Genomic DNA, 18,253 nt, shown 5'->3' with positions numbered 1-18,253 from the left:
TAACCCAAGGCTATGCACCGTGTAATGCCGTGTACTTAAAATTCGGAAACGTTTCTAAATTGTTACTTGTCCCGAACTGATTGGCACTGCGGTGCCTACATGAACACGAAAATAATTGTAGCAGGAGAGCTGGAAGAACCTGCGGTTTTTATTGATGAGCGAGAGTTTCTTCTTCCCTAAATTCAGATTTGTAGGCCCTTATCCAAATCTACGACCTTGCATTCTGTGAAATATAGATGCAAGTGCTGCTGACATGGCCGAGGAAGACAATTTCTAGAAATCCGACAATTGTAAGGACAATTTCGTGTGTACTGACTATGCGAAATGTCCGGAAATAGCCCCCGGGCCCAGAATGCCTAGTAAATACTGCCCACTGCCAACTTCTACAGGCAGCTCAACTTACCATGAAAAAAAATCTTTTTGCTTTGAATAGGCCCTTTGCCAGACACCAGTACCACCTAGGGTCAGACCAACAAACCGTCTTTACAATTAACAATAGATCTTCACGGTTATGACGGTAAAACTAAAAGACGCCAGACAATGGCTCGAGAGGCATTGCCTTGGATGGACCCTAGGTTGTACCAGCGTATCTGGAAAATGGCCTATAGTCAACACCATCACCATGGCATGTAGTCGTAGACGTCTTTTGACTCGGCCTATAGAGTAGTCGGGGCACAATGAAATTTGTGACGATACTTGATATTTTTTGGACCAGAGAGTGGAATTACAGCATACAGACACTGAGACAGACTCGAGACAGTGCATGAGCCATGAATAAAATTCTAATATAAACATTTCTTTCCCATGCAGTCTAAGTAATGTAAACTTACACCTTATGCATCAAGAGGACTCAAATCTGATTGGAAATACATGTACATGTAGTTATTTGTCTGAAATCTCTCTCTGCAGATCAAGCGTTGTTAGCCAAAAGTCAACGATTATAATGCTATGTTCAACATTGTGCCAAATTGACTGACAGAATACTATGGTGATTATATGAGGCTTATTATGTCATTTTCTGGAATTGGACCAAAATTAACATAATTTTTATACATTGTCTGTGATATTAGGCCTAGGCCTCCTCGATACCTGATTTAGTGTGATGGGTCACCTATGTGTAAAATTCTGGATCCCTGCCAAAATTTCATGTCCAATAAACTTCTCAATTTTTCAGAGTTGGCTACAAGGACTATGATTCATAATTTGAGGAGAGCTGTGGCCTCGTGGTTGTTTACAAATACTGGCAGGGCAGTCAATGGGTTAAGAAAGGATAAGCTTGCTCGATCGCTAGAAATAACTACCAAAAACGTCAAGTAAGTGCATCTTGAAGCTTGGGGGTTAAAATTAACAGAGTTCTGATGTGGTCAGATGTGGAAATGCTACTGATACTCCTCTGACTCTTTTGAGGACTATTTCATCAGTGTCCCAATCGACAAAATTTGATTTTGTATCCAATTACACATGTACATGAACATGTATGCCTTGGTGAATACTCATTTACCTTGATTACTACTCAATGCGGATATGTAACTGGATACAAAAAACCCCAACATTTCTTTCCAACTTCTGCCGACTGTGGTTTTGATTCAGAGTCCTCAAATAGAGTATTTAGAGATTCATTTTGCTGTGTCGACTGAGACGTGATGATTGAAAATGTTTTCCTGCTGTTATCCGTTAGGCCACATGTTTTTTAGCTCACCTCTTAGCAGAGGTGAGCTTATCCCATACCGTGGCATCCGTCGTCCGTCGTCGTCGTCGTCGTCGTCGTCGTCGTCGTCGTCCGTCGTCCGTTAGCAGGGCACGTTTCGTAACTGTTAGAGCTATTGAGTTGAAACTTGGTACACATGTACCCTTATGTAATGACACCTGGGAGACCAAGTTTCGGTCCAATTCGTTTCATGGTTTGGCCACCAGGGGGCCAAACGTTAAAAGTGAAAATATGCAATATCTCCCTTAATAGTAGTCGGGAAATTTTGAAAAAATATGGTAGGTACTTCTAGCAAAGGTGCATCATATATCCTCCGGGTTTTTGATTTGACCTCCTTTTCAAGGTCACAGAGGTCAAATGGTGTAAATTGGCCGTTAGGATGTAATGATGGCACGTTTCTAAACTGCAATGACTATTGATACCAAATTTGGTACACATTTACCCCTTAGTCAGGTGATCTCAGGGACTGAAGTTTGGTCCAATATGATTCACCACTTGACCACCAGGGGGCAAAATCCAAAAACCTTAAAAATGTGATTATTCCTTAACTTCTTGCCCGATTGCCACCAATTTGATATCATGGGTACATCTAACCACCATACAGTATATGTCACACAGGTTTTTAATTTGACCTTCTTGTCAAGGTCACAGAGGTCAAATGGCGTAAATTCGCCGTCGGGCCGTAACTATGGCACGTTTCTTAACTGCAATGACTATTGATCACAAATTATTATTATTATTATTATTATTAAAAACATTTTTATAGCGCTTAACGTTGTTAAAACTTCTAAGCGCTTTACAATTTATAATAAAACATAACATTAATACATGATAGAATAAAAGTCATTACTAAAGAAAACGTGCAAAGGATTCAAAAGAATTTCTTAAAAATATGAGTTTTTAGTGCAGTTTTAAAACGACCCAGGGTACTCTGGCCACGAACACTATTTGGAAGCTCATTCCATAGCTTTGGTCCCGCCACTGCGAATGCAGAGGAGCCTATCACCCGGTTTGTGCGGATTTCCTTACACAGACCCATTGTACTTGACCGCAGGGAGCGTGAGGGTTTGTAAACTTCCAAGCAGTCTGCGAGATATTTTGGTGCGTATGTAGACATTTGTAGACCATTAGATTAACCTTGTACTCGAGCCTTGCTTTCAAAGGAAGCCAGTGGAGTGCGCTCAGAACCGGAGTGATATGATCCCCTCTGGACACCCTAGTGACGAGACGAGCTGCCGAGTTTTGAACCAGTTGAAGCTTACGCACATTGGCCTCAGAGATGTTATATAGCAGACTATTTGCGTAGTCCAACCGCGAGACAACTAAGGTCCGCACTGCACTTGTTGCTGCTGATTTACTGAGCAAAGATCTTATCTTGCTTATACGATAGAGATGGAAATTTGCCGCACGGCATACATTGTTAACATGCGTTTTCATGGACATTTCTCTGTCAAATGTTACACCTAGAATCTTGATGGTATCACTCAGCTCAATTTCAGTATCGCCAATTTTCAATTTCAGATCAGACACATACTTCTGTAGGTTCTTTACACATGCAAGGAAAAATTCGGTCTTACTGTCATTCAATTTCAGTTTGTTTCTCACCATCCATTCCTTAATTGACTCAACACATAGTGTAAGGCTCGAAATAACATTTTGCACCACGGTTGGGTTAGTTGGATCAAAGATAATGTAGAGACCACTGTCATCAGCAAACAGTATATATGGCAGGAGGAATGATCGGATAATGTCGCCAAGAGGACTGTTGTATGCAGTGAACAAGAGAGGGCCCAGTACAGAACCCTGGGGAACTCCAAAAAGTAAGGGAACCTTATCTGATACAGCGTCTTTCACCGTCACCTCTTGTGACCTCCCCGTGAGATAAGATTTGAACCACTGCAATGCTGATCCGGTAACCCCGAATCTATTCTCAAGACGTTTGAGGAGAATTGGGTGGTCCAGTGTGTCAAAAGCAGCAGACAGATCCAGTGCCACAAACAGAACAGCTTTGTTAGAATCCATGGCATGGACAATATCGTTGTGAACTTTAAGCAAGGCAGTTTCTGTGCTATGCTTAGCTCGATATGCTGACTGCATTGGATCAAACAACCTGTTTGTGTCAAAGTGATCTGACAGCCTCTTTGACACAACCTTCTCAACAACTTTTGACATGAAAGGAAGGTTTGATACTGGACGGTAATTTGACGATACCTCAGGGTCTAGAGAGGGTTTCTTCAGAAGCGGGCGCACACGAGCCTTTTTGTAACATTCTGGGAAAGTCCCACTTGACATTGATTCATTGACTACAAGTGTTAAAATCGGAAGAAGGTCCCCAATGGTCTTTTTTAGGAGCCATGTGGGGATAGGATCTATTTCGCATGACTTAGTAGCCATGGACAAAATGATCTTTTTCATTTCGTCTTCAGTAGCTGGAGTGAAACAGTCAAGTGGAATTCCTGAGAAAGCTTGTTCAGAAATCTCTGAAGGTGCATGTGTTGGCACCACATTGTCAAGGTTCGTACGGATCTTGATGATCTTTTCACTAAAGAAGGTTGCAAAATCGTTTGCCACAACAGATGAGTCGCCCAATGGAAGGTGACAGTCACTATCATTAGTGAGCTCTTTAATCACATTGAATGTCTCCTTGAGGTTTCCTGTGCTAAGTCGTTCCTCGTAATAGTCCTTCTTTGCATTTCGAATAAGATTGACGACACACTCCCGTTGTGCCACAAACATTTGTCTGTGAATCTCGAGTTTGGATGAAAACCATTTTCTCTCTAGCTGCCTCCGAAGATTCCATGCTATGGCGATGTTCTCACTGAACCAAGGATTATTGGGTCTTGCTGTTATACGTTGCGTTTTAAGGGGTGCCTTTCGATCAAGAGTTGACACAATTGCGTTGTTTAACGTTTCTGCCGTTTCATTCACTGAATTCCTTGGTTTACACTTGGCAAATTCTGCACAGATCTCACTTCCCAATTCTTTTGGACTGACGGATCGGTATTTGCGATAAGACTTCACAAGTTCGACATTGACCTTGGAGAGACTAAGCACCATTCCAATGGTGAAGTGGTCTGACAACTCGTGATTGCAAACCGTGACATCATTCACAATTCTGTCCTCATCCCTGACTATCACCAGGTCTAGGGTGTGCCCATGCTTATGGGTTGGCGACGTCACAAGTTGTGAAAGATTGTGAGAGTGAAGAATATCCTTAAACCGTCTCACCTCGGGAAGGTCCTTGTCTACATGTATATTAAAGTCCCCGAGGATCAATAGCCGTTCCTTAGCCACAGATATCTCAGTCACCAACTGCTCAAATTCATCAAGGAAGTTGTTGACCGTGTGTTTACGAGACGGAGGACGATAGATCACGACACAAAGCAGTGGTGTAGGGTCCGATCGAATCAATGATTTTGAGCATTCAAACGTCACGAATGGTGTCGGTAACTTCCTCTGTGTCACTTTCAGACTGTCACGGTAACAGAGTCCTAAACCACCACCTCTCCCTTTGATTCGTGGGCTATTGATAAACGAGAAACCTTCTGGGGTCAGCTGCTTAGTGATTGAATTGTCTAATTGCTCCTGAAGCCAAGTCTCAGAGAAAAATGCAAGATCAGCACCTTGCTCAATGATATGCTCACTGATTTGAATGGCTTTGTTACGTACTGATCTGGCATTCAAAAGAATTACCTTTGCCTGGACACATTTCCTTTCTGGCATTATTGGAACTTGGATAAGGTTAGCTGGATTTGTTTTCGATTGAATGGCTCGTGGTCGTAATCCACTTAGACGAATTCCTGCCCTCTTTGATCTCCTGGTCTTATACCGATGAATACCATGGTCAATGAGCGTCTTTTTCAATTGGTCTGAAACTGACACATGTGAACTGGTCCGAAACGATTTCAAGTCCCTTGGCATAAACATGGTGTGTACTTTAGCACTGTCCATTCTGTGTAAACATGTATACTGTACAACAATGTACACGGGACTAATGGAGGCTTTTGTAGGTCCTGGCTCAGTTCTTAGTCCAAGAAGAAGAACTAGAATAAAACATAGCCAGAATGGTCCCATCGGCATGTGATATCGTAAACACGGTCCTATGTTGTTCACGAATAAGATGGTACAATTGTTTATGATGAATTAAAACGGAATTAGGTAAAAAAGTGAAGTTTGTAAGAGAGGTAGAAGGAGCAGCTCCACTCAGCGCGTCACTAAATAACAAAACTTAAAAATTAAGTACACATGTACCCCTTGGTCAGGTGATCTCAGGTACCGAAGTTTGGTGCGATCTGATTTGCCGTTTGGCCTCCAGGGAGGGGGCCAAATCCTAAATTCTTCAAAATGCCATTATTCCTAGTAATGACTTGCCCGATTGGCACCAATTTTATATCATAGGTACATCTAATTCTAACAACCATTCAATGTGTCACCCGGGTCTTCTTTGATTTGACCTACTTTTCAAGGTCACAGAGGTCGAATGTACTGTAAATTGGCCATTTTGGGGAAATTGTAATTGCTTGGACCTACATCAAACCTAACACTACATGACACAAGACCATGCTCTTTATCCATCTTTCCTCCACATGAGGTGAGCACAATGGCCCTGGCCATTTCATTATTCCTTGGTTTACGGGACCGACCGACATGCTTTTTTTGGATTTTGGAAAAAAAATAAAATCTGAAAATCATCGATTTTTTATTTTATTTTCCGCCCGACCCATCATAATAAGATAAAATAATGAGAAATAAAATAAAATCCACTGTATAGAGCAGTGTGATAACCAATGTTTGTGCACTTTCACAACTTATCAGCCATCTAGATGAGGGAAATAGCCCCGACTAAGACATTGCGCCTTGTTCTGAAAAAAAGTGAACTTTGATTCCAGCAGTATTTGGGTAATTTTATTTCTTCCGATCATACATAGCTATTTGGGTTATTTTTATTTTTTATTTTATTTCGACCACCCGACCATACATTTTTAAAAGCTCTTCCCGTAAACCAAGAAATAAAAAACATGTAGCCTTATGCAGTATGTGAGCTATTGAAGCATAAGTCAAAGACATAACATAAAACTCGATAAAGTGGTATTGGTAGGATCATCAAGTATAGATTTAATCCATACTTGGTAGGATCGATAGTCCCTAGAACAGTTGTCTCACACAAAGAAGGGATTAATGATTGACATATTTCCACAGAACAGCTTAACTGGAAGGACAGCTCAAATTCCCTCATTTTTTTCATTCTTTCAGATCAAATACAGATGTGGCACACCTCCAGCTCAAATTTAGAGATATAAACTCCATCCTTGGTGCTAGTGGACTGAATGAAGTAGCCCAGCTTTGCCAGAACCCCCCTCACCTGTTATTAGACGAGAACTCAAAAGAAAAGACTCTTACAACGACATTTGATTCACAGAAGAAGTCAATTTTTTTCAGGTTTGACCCTGGTCATTTCACAGAGGTAATTAGTTCTTCGTTTCGTAGGCTTATTGACTGTGCGAATTTCACTGATAAGCAGCTTGCCTGTTAGCAACCTGGTATCAAACCGAGGGAAGTTTGGCCTGTTTCAGTAGTCTAATGTGGTCTCCATCAAAAGTGATGTGACCCCAGTAACTATTGAGACCATCAAGCTACACATCATAAAGCTTGGTGTAGTTTAAAGTAGTAAAAAACAGATGTCTTACCAAGCTATTTTTTCTCATTGTTAATCATATGCCTAGATTGAGTCACAGATTTGGAATTTGACTTGGACTTTGCAATGCGAATCCACTTCTTTTAAAGGGTAACTCGTGTTAAATTTTCACCATATAATGTTTTAGCTGTTTTTGACAAATGACTACGTCACTTTCTCATAAATTGGTAAGGTTTTCGAATCGAAATGCACATTTTCTAGAAATTGATGGTTTAGTCCCGCCCGGACGACTCGCTTCGATGCTGTTTTCGTTGATGACGTCACAACATGAACATTTTCGCGGTCGCGGTGGTTTACATTCAGCGATTTTATAATAAATCTAATCAAAAATAGAAAATTTGAGCTTTACATTTGTGATCAACAATTAAAAACGGACGTATTTCCGCAAAGTTGTAAATCACATCATAGTATCACTTTAAACCTTGCTCTTATTTCAGACTGTTCTTCGTGATGTACATGAGAAAGGAGAAAACTATGGCTTCTCAAGTGATTACCACCTATTTACCAAAGAACGTGGTGAACTGGCAGAAAACATCCCAGGACAAACTGTCGCTGTAGAATTCAGGTTTGTGCACATTTAGTAACCACAAAAGTTTGCAGGGCATTTTATTTTTAATAAATAACCAAGATTTGCAAAAATGAAAATTCCGAGAAAGAAATTCTTCATTAGAAAGACCAAAATAAATTTTGTGAGTGCCAAAAAATGATGAAATATTTTGAAATTTAGATAAGATTCAAATAGCTTCTGTCCTAGGTGTAAATATTTACACAGTGTCGACATACAGTAGAACCTCTCTATTGAGGACACCCTTGGGACCGACAAGTGGTGTCCTTATTAAAGAGGTGATTTGAGAGGTCAAATTGAATGGAAACAACCAATTTGGGACCAAAACTAGTGTCCTTAGTAGAGAGGTTGTCCTTAATAGAGAGGTGTCCATTAAGGGAGGTCCCACTGTACTTATTGCAGCGACTATCTGTATGAGTTCTATTTTTCAGCTCCCCGAATATAGCTAAACCATTCCATGCCGGGCACCTAAGATCAACCATCATTGGAAACTTTATAGCAAACATCAACCAAGCGCTCGGAAATCATGTCATCAAAATCAATTACCTTGGAGATTGGGGCTTGCAATTTGGTAAGTGTTCACCTCAGTGCCGAGGAAGACAATGTTAAAAAAGCATCCAGCGATGACATCATTTTTCTTCACACCGTCATGTTGTGCTTTTGATAGGTTGGTTTAAATACCTATTGAAATCCAACTAGGAATATTTTATCGCAGATTTGACCACTGTTGACATTTCCGGCAATGACTTGCTGCGCCTTCTTTTGGATTTGTTTGGCTTTTTCGCCATTTCTAACTAACTCCTATGTGTTCAACTAACTCCTATGTGGGTCAAACCAAGAGAAACTACTGTGCACGACTTTGCGAGCACTTCAGAAACATCACAAAGAATAACAAAGATGACACTGTGGGTAGACACTTCAACACCCCGGGACACAAGGGTCTGGATGACGTCAGAGCACATGTGCTGGCCTTCATCCGTCTTCCACCAAACTCTCAGGAAGCCCTGCAAAAGAGATTGATCACAGAACTGTACTGGATCCATCCATTACGCACACCAGCTCCTTTTGGTCTAAATTTACTGGACTAATTAGTCACCTGGCCTGTGATACCTAACCTCGTCCCTATATAACTCCTATGTGTTCATTGTCAGGTCTTCTTGGTGTTGGTTACAAACTTTGGGGAAGTGAAGCAGAGTTTGAGAAAGACCCTATTCACCATCTCTTTCACGTAAGTATCGGACTTGTGCATTTTCCGTCAGAGGTATCACCACTTTAAGTGTAATTACAATCCTTGCAATCATCCCATCTATTGCACCGACAACCCTAGAGGTCAGCTGACGAAGTAATTTTCTTGCTAAGTGTCTTGCTCAAGGACACAAAGATGAAAAAGCAGGTGATCCTTCCACGAGTCAAACCGACAACCGTATGATTATAAGCCCAGCACTTAAACTACAGTGCCACTGATTTCCCTGCTATGTTTGCTCAAGACTGGAATTTTCTCAAAAAAGTGACTTGGAAAAAATAAAAATAAAAACGTGAAGAAACCAGTCCCCCTATGAGCAGAATGGTGTGATAGTGAATCAAGCCAGTGCAGCATGTGAAATGTCAGTCTTCACTCAAAATCCGTAAATCTTTCCTTTGTTTTCAGATATATGTCCAAGCCAACAGGACAGTGGCAGAACAGGAAGACTTGGGGACCTCACCATTGTTGGAGGAGGCAAAACTCTTACTCACCAATATGGAAAATGGTATTAGAATGAACGTTAAATCTTGATCTGTGGCGAACAGATCGCATACGTGTATTGAAGGATTTTCAAAACAGCGGCACTGAAATTAGAATGAACATTAAATCTTGATCTCTGGCAAACAGATCGCATACGTGTATTGAAGGTTTTTCAAAACAGCGGCACTGAAATAACGTAGTAGAAATATGAATGAACAGTAGAGTATCTCTCCTTTTGCTGAAGCCTCTGTAGAGACTACATACCCTTTCTTTAAGCACATTTTGACACGCTTCCCTAAGCACTATACTTCTTTGACCTCCAATAGATGGCGCCTATCATGATGTGATGTATAAAAACACTTGATGTACTGCAAGATGGGGTGTCGTCCTGTTTGTTGTTGAAATCACATGAAAACACATGAAAACACGTGAAAACACGTGAAAACACGTGAAAACACATGAAAACACATGAAAACACATGTGAAAACTGCAGGACGTGATAGGCATACCCAAGCGTCTACAACAAAAGTTATTGTGTTTATCAATAGATCCAAGTATCTTTCATTGTGAAGTAACACACTTGTTCCTTATTTTAGGCGACCCCTCTGCCACAACACTCTGGAAAAGATTTCGAAGTAAAAGTTTGGAGGAATACACAAAAATTTATAAAGTAAGTCAGCAGGTTAACGGATCACCCAGGTTTCTTGCCTTGTCTAAACATTATGAGGTCTAGGAGATTTCATGAGACTTTAGCAAGTGGATGTTGATCACGAAATCATGGATATTTCGATATTTGTGAGGTTTTTTCTCTCTGTCTGTTGTAGCTGATAACATTTTGATTATTGGTGCCATTCTAACGGGGTAATGTAAAGTCCGATTATCCTATTGAAGCCTCCAATAGTGGACCATACAACTAAATGTGACCCCGCACATCAAACCAGGGATAAAGTCGCATTGGAAAGTACTGTGAAAAAAAGGATAAAAGCAATGGAATTAATAGAGAAATATGTTGAAATGCCGTTTTTCAAACAGTCATAACTTTGTAACCAAATAAGATAATGAAGTTGGGGTGGTACCAAAATGAAGCTTGAAGCCTAAGGGATTTGAAGAGATGTTTAACTCAATATGGCCAAAATGCGACTTAATCCCTGGATTGATGTGCGGGGTCACAAATGCTATGTGTGCTTATATCATTTGAGGAGTATTTGTCTTTGATATCATGGTTACTTTCAGAGGCTAAACATTGCGTTTGATGATTACGATGGTGAATCAAAGTATGTCGATAAAGCGCAGCAGGTTCTGGAGGCGATGAAGGAGGCTGGTTTATTGTTATATGATGGGTAAGCGCACTGGTAGGGTTTAGCATCACGTATCATGGTCTTTATCTATCCCCATTTCCGAGGAATAAACTAAAAGACTCAAATTTTTGTACCTTATTTACTTTGGCGATTCCTTCAGAGAAAAATTTCAATGCGTAAATTGGCAGTTGGATGAACCATATTTTCATTGGCCTGAACAAATTTTTTCAAACAAACTTCAGCCTTTCAATTGCCATTATCGTATGCTTTTTGATTTCCGAATTCTTTGTTATTTGACGTGCGTAAGGTTTCCCCATCTCGGTGTAATTTTACTTGGAATTCTTTCTTATTTGACGTGCGTAAGGTTTCCCCATCTCGGTGTAATTTTACTTGGAGTTCTTTGTTATTTGACGTGCGTAAGGTTTCCCCATCTCGGTGTAATTTTGCTTGATTCTGTTTTCAGAGATGGTGTTGGTTACTGTAACACAATGAAAAGACCTGATGGAAGGTTGGAAAGGGCGTCACTCGTCAAAAGTGACGGTTCTACTTTATACTTAACAAGGTGAGTGTTATAAGTGAAGACGTGTTCGCAAGAATCTTGTACAAGTGCCATTCTGGTAGTTTTGAGAAAGTGTTACTTTTGTATGTGTGTTTTAAATACCAAGAAATTTGAACCACATTATTAATTCCGGCCCTCCTCAAGTGGATTTCATGGTTGACAGTTATGGCCATTTCAATTGTTGGACACAATAATAGACAAATTTATATTCATATTTTCAGGGATTTGGCTGCCATTTTAGAGCGATACAAGAAGTATTCTTTTGATAGAATTCATTATGTGGTAGGTGTCTATAGATGTCTACGGGGGGATGAGGTTTCTGCGGTAAAAGCTACCGATACATAATCTGCCAAAGAACAAACTATGAAAAGTTTTTTTGGGACAACGTATGAAATTTTTTTGGTTTACGGCTTAAGTGACACATCCTTTCATTTTATCATATCTGCCTCTCTCCTTTCAGGTTGATAATGGTCAGAATTTTCATTTCATGAGCATGAAGGAAATATTACGCCAACTAAAACATGATTGGATTGACAGGTAAGAAATCTTCTTAACCCCTTTTATTGCGCAGGGAAACCATTGGTGCAGCAGTTATAGCTCCGGGGTCATAATCAGGAGGTGGTGGGTTCGACTCCTGGATGGATCACTACTCTTTTGTCTTTGTGTCCTTGAGCAAGGTTCTCAATCCTAGACTTCTTTGTTTTTCGAATGAGATGGGAAATCAAGGTTCCCTGTTCTAGGTGTATTTGCCAAGACAAACAAAAGACCCATCCAAGTGAAAAACATGAGTAGCTTGTGATGGACTCTACCTTTAGCCAGAGACTGATTTACATCTGTGTACAGGTAGGGGAGGTAGTACCAAAAAAAAAAAATAAACTTGTGTGTGCGTACTAAATAAATGGTCCCTAATGCATTTTGGTCACTGATGGACCCTTGCACCCTGCCCTGGTAGCACCATTGCATTGTCATTTGCACTTCAGGCAGCCAAACCTGCATGTGAAGTTCGGTGTTGTCCATGGCATGAGTACGAGAAGAGGAAACGTGGTTTTCCTGAGTGACATCTTGGATGAGGCCAAACAGAGGATGCTGGAGATAATGAAGAACAAACCTTGTGAGTATGATCATTATCATCATTGTCATCATCTTCATCATCAGCGTCATCATCATCATCATCATCATCATCATCGCCGCCGGTGGTGGTGGTTGTGACTACGTGACCACCACCGAATCTAGGTAATAAAGGTACAGGGAAAAAAGGCACAGGAAAAGAAGGGACAGGAAAAAAAGATACAGGAAAAAAGGTACGGAAATAAAGGTACAGGAAATAAAGGTACAGGAAATAAAGGTACCGGAAATAAAGGTACCGGAAAAAAAGGTACTGGAAAAATAGGTACACAAAATGGCATAACAGGTAAAAAAGTACACAATTTTTTTTTCACCACCACCATCCTCATCATTGATTTTGGCTACGTGGCCCAGACTCGGGCCGTCGCTAACAGGGCATGAGCTTAGCAAAAGTAACTGTTCATAATTTGCATGAAAACAGCGAAGGAACTGTATATAATTTGCATGAAAACAACGAAGAAGGTAAAATAATGAAGGAGTACAGCAGTGGAGTATTTTTGCCGTGCAGCAAGTGAACCATGCCTTTAACTGTTTTAGCAGGCTGCCTCTCTGATGTAAAGGACAGCATTCCCTGCACTTGAATCGATCATAGCGTTTTGTCCTTCCTTCAGCGACAAAGGCAACACATCTGGATGAGGTTGCAGAAACTTTGGGAAAAAGTGCAGTTATCATTCAAGATCTGAGGGAGAAGAGGCAAAAAGGTTATAATTTTCACTGGGACCGTATGCTTGAGAACTCTGGACAGACTGGTGTTTTCCTTCAATACGGACATGCTAGACTCTGCAGGTAAAGCCCCGGCATTCACCTCAGGGCTTCTTCTGGGTCTTGGAGAAGCTCCTTCAGTTCATGTAGTGGTTGCCACTGTGAATGGAGCCTCATAGCCTTGTGGCTAACACTGCTGGCTACCTCGCAATAGGGCCTGGGTTCAATCGCAGGGAGAACCCACGATTGTATTTCTGGATGAGCTGAACCAAAATTTCAGGCTCTTCACAGTCATTCAAATGAGACGTAAGACTAAGGTTCCTTATATCTGGTGTCTATTCAAGGGCAAGTAATTCATTCAATGATAAATATATTCCTTGTACACTTGAGAATAGTTTCGAGTTGATGTACTGTGAGATAGGAGAGTCCCTATCAGCAATTCGACTCTTAAAGTGATATTTGATTTTTTCAGTCTGGAGAAAAACTGTGGTGTTGAAAGCAGTGGGGATTGGAATGCCAGTCACATCCAGCAGCCCACAGCACAAGCACTGCTTCTTCAGATAGCAAGGTATGTTTGAAATACCATATTTCTCTTGTCATATAAAGCAATGTGAATAATTCAAAGTGACAAATTCAGACACAGTCTGCACACCTGTACATGGTCTCTGCACTTGCCCTTTCGGAAAAAACATAAATCTCAACAATTTTATCCTTTTAAAGGACAAAAGGCGTTATTAAGGCCATTGTTACCAAGCTATTGACTGCCCAGGCACCTTTTACTCTATGATGTTGCTCATGTCATTTTAACATCGCAGCCTTGAGAAAACAGATAAGCAGCTGGAAGAGGAGTGTGCTGGCTGGAAAACTGACATACTCTATTCTCGGTTTTAAACGACCAATCCGTTAGCCATGCCCCAATCCTCGTTTATAATACTGCATAGCTATATTCATGAATGGAGGCATGTCGTCAAGCACGAATTCTGTCTGGATTGGCTAGTTCAGCAATGAATTGACAGATTTAACGTAACCGGCTGATCATCAATCTGGTATTCTGACCAATCACTAGTAATCGACACCATTTCTTCAATAAGCGGCAAAGATAGATTACACACTGCGGGCCGATGCTCCGGTTTGGCCTGAGCATTATAGCAATGCTAAATTATGACTGCCCCATTGTTGAAAAGGGGCTGGACATACCACATGTTGAACTGGTCGTTTAAAACTGAGCATAAAGTATATGTATCTGATTACACTGAACATGGTGATAATGCAAGGTTCTACTGTGCTTTATTTCTTTCAGATTTGATGAGGTCGTTAATGAAGCTTACTCAAAGTTGGAAGCTTATGTCGTGATCCACTATCTGTTTCACCTAGTGTGAGTATTGAGAACTAGGCTCTGGGAGGTTAAGGCAGTGTTCTCCACAAGGTCATTTGTCAGGATGGCCCACCCTACCTTGTCAGCTTACCACCCTACCTTGGAAGAACCACCCTATCTTGCTCTAGGACTTTGTAGAGGGTTCCTATGGGCCACTCTACCTCAAATTGCTCGTCAATCTACCTTATGTCGCTCACTGGAAAAATGTTCTGAAAATCAAGGGTACCACCCTACCTTGAGAAAACCCAGCGTTCTCCATAAGGCCATTTGTCAGGGTGGCCCACCCTACCTTGGCAGCTTACCACCCTAACTTGGAAGAGCCACCCCACCTTGCTCTAGAACTTTGTAGAGGGTTTCTATGGGCCACCCGACCTTAAATTGCTGGTCAATCTACCTTATGTTGCTCACTGGAAAAACATTCTGAAAATCAAGGGTACCACCCTACCTTGAGAAAACCCAGTGTTCTCCACAAGGCTATTTGTTAGGGTGGCCCATCCTACCTTGGCAGCTTACCACCCTAACTTGGAAGAGCCACCCTGCCTTGCTCTAGAACTTTGTAGAGGGTTTCTATGGGCCACCCGACCTTAAGTTGCTCGTCAATCTACCTTATATCGCTCACTGGAAAAATGTTCTGAAAATCAAGGGTACCACCCTACCTTGAGAAAACCCAGTGTTCTCCACAAGGCCATTTCGGCATTTGTTAGGGTGGCCCATCCTACCTTGGCAGCTTACCACCCTAACTTGGAAGCAGCCACCCTACCTTGCTCTGTAACGTTGTAGAGGGTTTCTATGGGCCAACCGACCTTAAATTGCTCGTCAATCTACCTTATGTCGCTCACTGGAAAAATGTTCTGAAAATCAAGGGTACCACCCTACCTTGAGAAAACCCAGTGTTCTCCACAAGGCCATTTGTCAGGGTGGCCCACCCTACCTTGGCAGCTTACCACCCTAACTTGGAAGAGCCACCCTGTCTTGCTCTAGAACGTTGTAGAGGGTTTCTATGGGCCACCCGTCCTTAAGTTGCTCGTCAACCTACCTTGTGTCGCTCACTGGAAAAACGTTTTGAAAATCAAGGGTACCACCCTACCTTGAGAAAACCCAGTGTTCTCCACAAGGCTATTTGTCAGGGTGGCCCACCCTACCTTGGCAGCTTACCACCCTAACTTGGAAGAGCCACCCTACCTTGCTCTAGAACTTTGTAGAGGTTTCCTTAAGGGCCACTCTACCTTAAATTGCTGGCCACCCTACCTTGTGTTGCACACTGGCACAACGTCTTGAAAATCAAGGGTACCACCCTACCTTAGGAAACCCTGTGGAGAACATTGTAAGAGTATCCAAACGACTTGAAATCAAGATGGTGTTACGAGGTGGCAAATGTCAGTTATGTCACCAACCTTGTCTTTTTTCCGTCCCAAGGTATGCCACCAGAGAACTACAATGCTTGAATGTATGCAAGTTTTACAAAACCACACATTTGTGGCGACATAAGGAATTTCGTGCTGCAGTCATCTGTTTATTTATCATTTATTCACATGTGAAAATTTCATGGCCTGTCTCTGGAAGAAAGGGATTAAATCTACCGATAAAAAAACCCTTCTCAAAAATGCCTATCATTCATTTTTTCTAATTATCATGTACTTTGTTCGCAGCAATTTAACCAATGCCGCCTTTAGAGCTCTGCCAGTGAAGAACGCACCCAGTGATGAAGTTGCTCAGGTAACAATGAAGAGGTTGAGCACCGTTCCGACTCCCGTTGACTTCACTTGCGAGGTTGCGTAGGAATTATCTAGTGATATGCTCCTTTCATTTTCCTATGCAAAAGCTTCAAAGCCTGGTGATTAATATTTCTCGTTGCCACGCCAAAGGATGCGTGTTCAATTCTGGGGAGAGCTCAAAATGTACTAGCAGGTGGGAGAGACCCTACTGGTGACTTCGAATAACTTGTATAATCTATGGCTCTTGCCTCCCTACAGCCTGCCTTTAAAGCTTCTTCATACATTTTACGATTGGTTCCACTAAGTTTGATGACCTCTAATGCCCGAATTACCTTTCTCCTTTTAGTCTAGACTGCAGTTGTTTCGTGCCAGTAGGATAACCATTGCCAATGGGATGAGGTTGGTCGGTCTACAGCCACTTGAAACAATGTGATGGGTGCTGATTTCGACTATGGAAGTCAGACATTGTGACAGAAATGAAGTTGGTCGTGTACTGCCACTGGAAATAATGTGATAAGAGTACAGACCTCAGGGTGCACACCCCAGCTGGAAGGGGCGAATATGGCCAATGGAATGAAATCAGTTGGTGTACTGCCACTGGCAATGAGTTAGAGTGCAGACCTGAGCTTGGAGAGTCCAATATGGTCAATGGAATTAAGTTAGTGGGTGTTATGCCACTGGCAATGTGATGGGGTGCATACCGCAGCTAGAAGAGTTGAACATTAACAGTCAAACATGGCCGTTGGAATGAAGTTGGTCAGTGAACGGCAACTGGAAACAATGTGATAGAGTGCAGACCTCAGTTCGAAGTGTCGAACAGGTTGCCTGATTGATCTAGGGTAGAGGACACCTGTCCCCTGTTGATTTGGACATGACCCGAAATCCAAGATGACCGCCAATCCACCAACTTGGTTTTTGGCATTCCACCCCATAACTCAAGAACCAAGTGACAGACCTGAAACTCTTGGGGTGTGATGACTTAGTGTAGGGGAGATTCTGTATCAATTCTGTATAAAAAAGGTCGGTCAGTGCTCGAAGAGTCGAATATGGTCACTGTACAGCCACTGGAAACGGTGTGATAGAGTGCAGACCTCGGCTTGGAGAGTCAACAGTCAAAAATTGTCTTGGAAATTGATATTGACAGTGAAACATTGACGGTCAAACATGGCCTTTGAAATGAAGTGGGTCAGTATACTGCCACTGGAGACAATGTGATGGAGTGCAGACCTCAGCTCGAAGAGTCTAATATGGCCAATGGGACAAGGTTGGTCGGTGTACAGCCATTTGAAACAATGTGATGACTGATAGGGTGCATACCGCAGCTAGGAGAGTCAAAGGGTTCATGCACCGATATTTCAATATGGTGACAATGAATGAAATTTGAGGAACTACGTCCTCTTACTCAAATCTCATGAAATCTCCTCGACCGTCCAATGTTAAGAGTATAGTGCAGAATCAGAAGAGAATTGAGCCTCCAAGTTAATTCACCTGAAGTGTTGTCAAATGTCCCTTGCTCATAAATTTAGATACATTAAACAACTAGCTTTCATAATTTGTCTTTTATGTTATCAACTCTAAGCATGTCTCCCAGGCATTTTGTCTTTCACAACAATTTCTCCAAGGACGTCTCTCAATAATTCAGTTGATTGTGAACCTGTCTTCACAGATAGATTGGTTGTAATGCATAGATGGTCACAAAATATGGATTTGTTGAGTAAATGTCCTCACAAATAATGGCTTGGTTGTGATACTGTCCTTGCAAGAAATTGCTTGGTTGTGATGCACCTT

The 18,253-nt window shown here is 41.6% G+C and overlaps 1 protein-coding gene across 1 annotated transcript; it reads left to right on the top strand.

Annotated features, from left to right (window-relative positions):
• Positions 1–87: 87 nt before the first annotated feature.
• LOC135496314 (probable arginine--tRNA ligase, mitochondrial) lies at positions 88–17,991 on the top strand. Its single transcript, XM_064785571.1, has 18 exons — positions 88–290; positions 1,175–1,313; positions 6,962–7,172; positions 7,841–7,968; positions 8,400–8,539; positions 9,120–9,196; positions 9,617–9,716; positions 10,288–10,361; positions 10,925–11,031; positions 11,453–11,551; positions 11,770–11,830; positions 12,009–12,085; positions 12,529–12,659; positions 13,285–13,459; positions 13,848–13,943; positions 14,676–14,750; positions 16,400–16,466; positions 16,812–17,991. The coding sequence occupies exons 2-18, from the start codon at positions 1,192–1,194 to the stop codon at positions 16,896–16,898; spliced, it is 1,827 nt and encodes a 608-aa protein (XP_064641641.1). The 5' UTR covers positions 88–290; positions 1,175–1,191; the 3' UTR covers positions 16,899–17,991.
• The last annotated feature ends 262 nt before the right edge of the window (positions 17,992–18,253 follow it).

The sequence above is a fragment of the Lineus longissimus genome, chromosome 11, assembly GCF_910592395.1.
Source record: "Lineus longissimus chromosome 11, tnLinLong1.2, whole genome shotgun sequence".
In the NCBI taxonomy this organism is placed as follows: Eukaryota; Metazoa; Nemertea; class Pilidiophora; order Heteronemertea; family Lineidae; genus Lineus; species Lineus longissimus.
Note: the sequence above shows the minus strand (reverse complement) of the source record. Positions and strands in the feature narration are given on the sequence as shown.

What these genes read in the sequence shown, in the direction of transcription:
- LOC135496314 (XM_064785571.1), top strand. Translation starts at nt 1,192, where the DNA reads ATGATTCATAATTTGAGGAGAGCTGTGGCCTCGTGGTTGTTTACAAAT. An exon ending in TCTACTTTATACTTAACAAG is followed by an intron (nt 11,552 to 11,769) that starts GTGAGTGTTATA and finishes TCATATTTTCAG; the next exon opens with GGATTTGGCTGCCATTTTAG. An exon ending in CACTATCTGTTTCACCTAGT is followed by an intron (nt 14,751 to 16,399) that starts GTGAGTATTGAG and finishes CTTTGTTCGCAG; the next exon opens with CAATTTAACCAATGCCGCCT.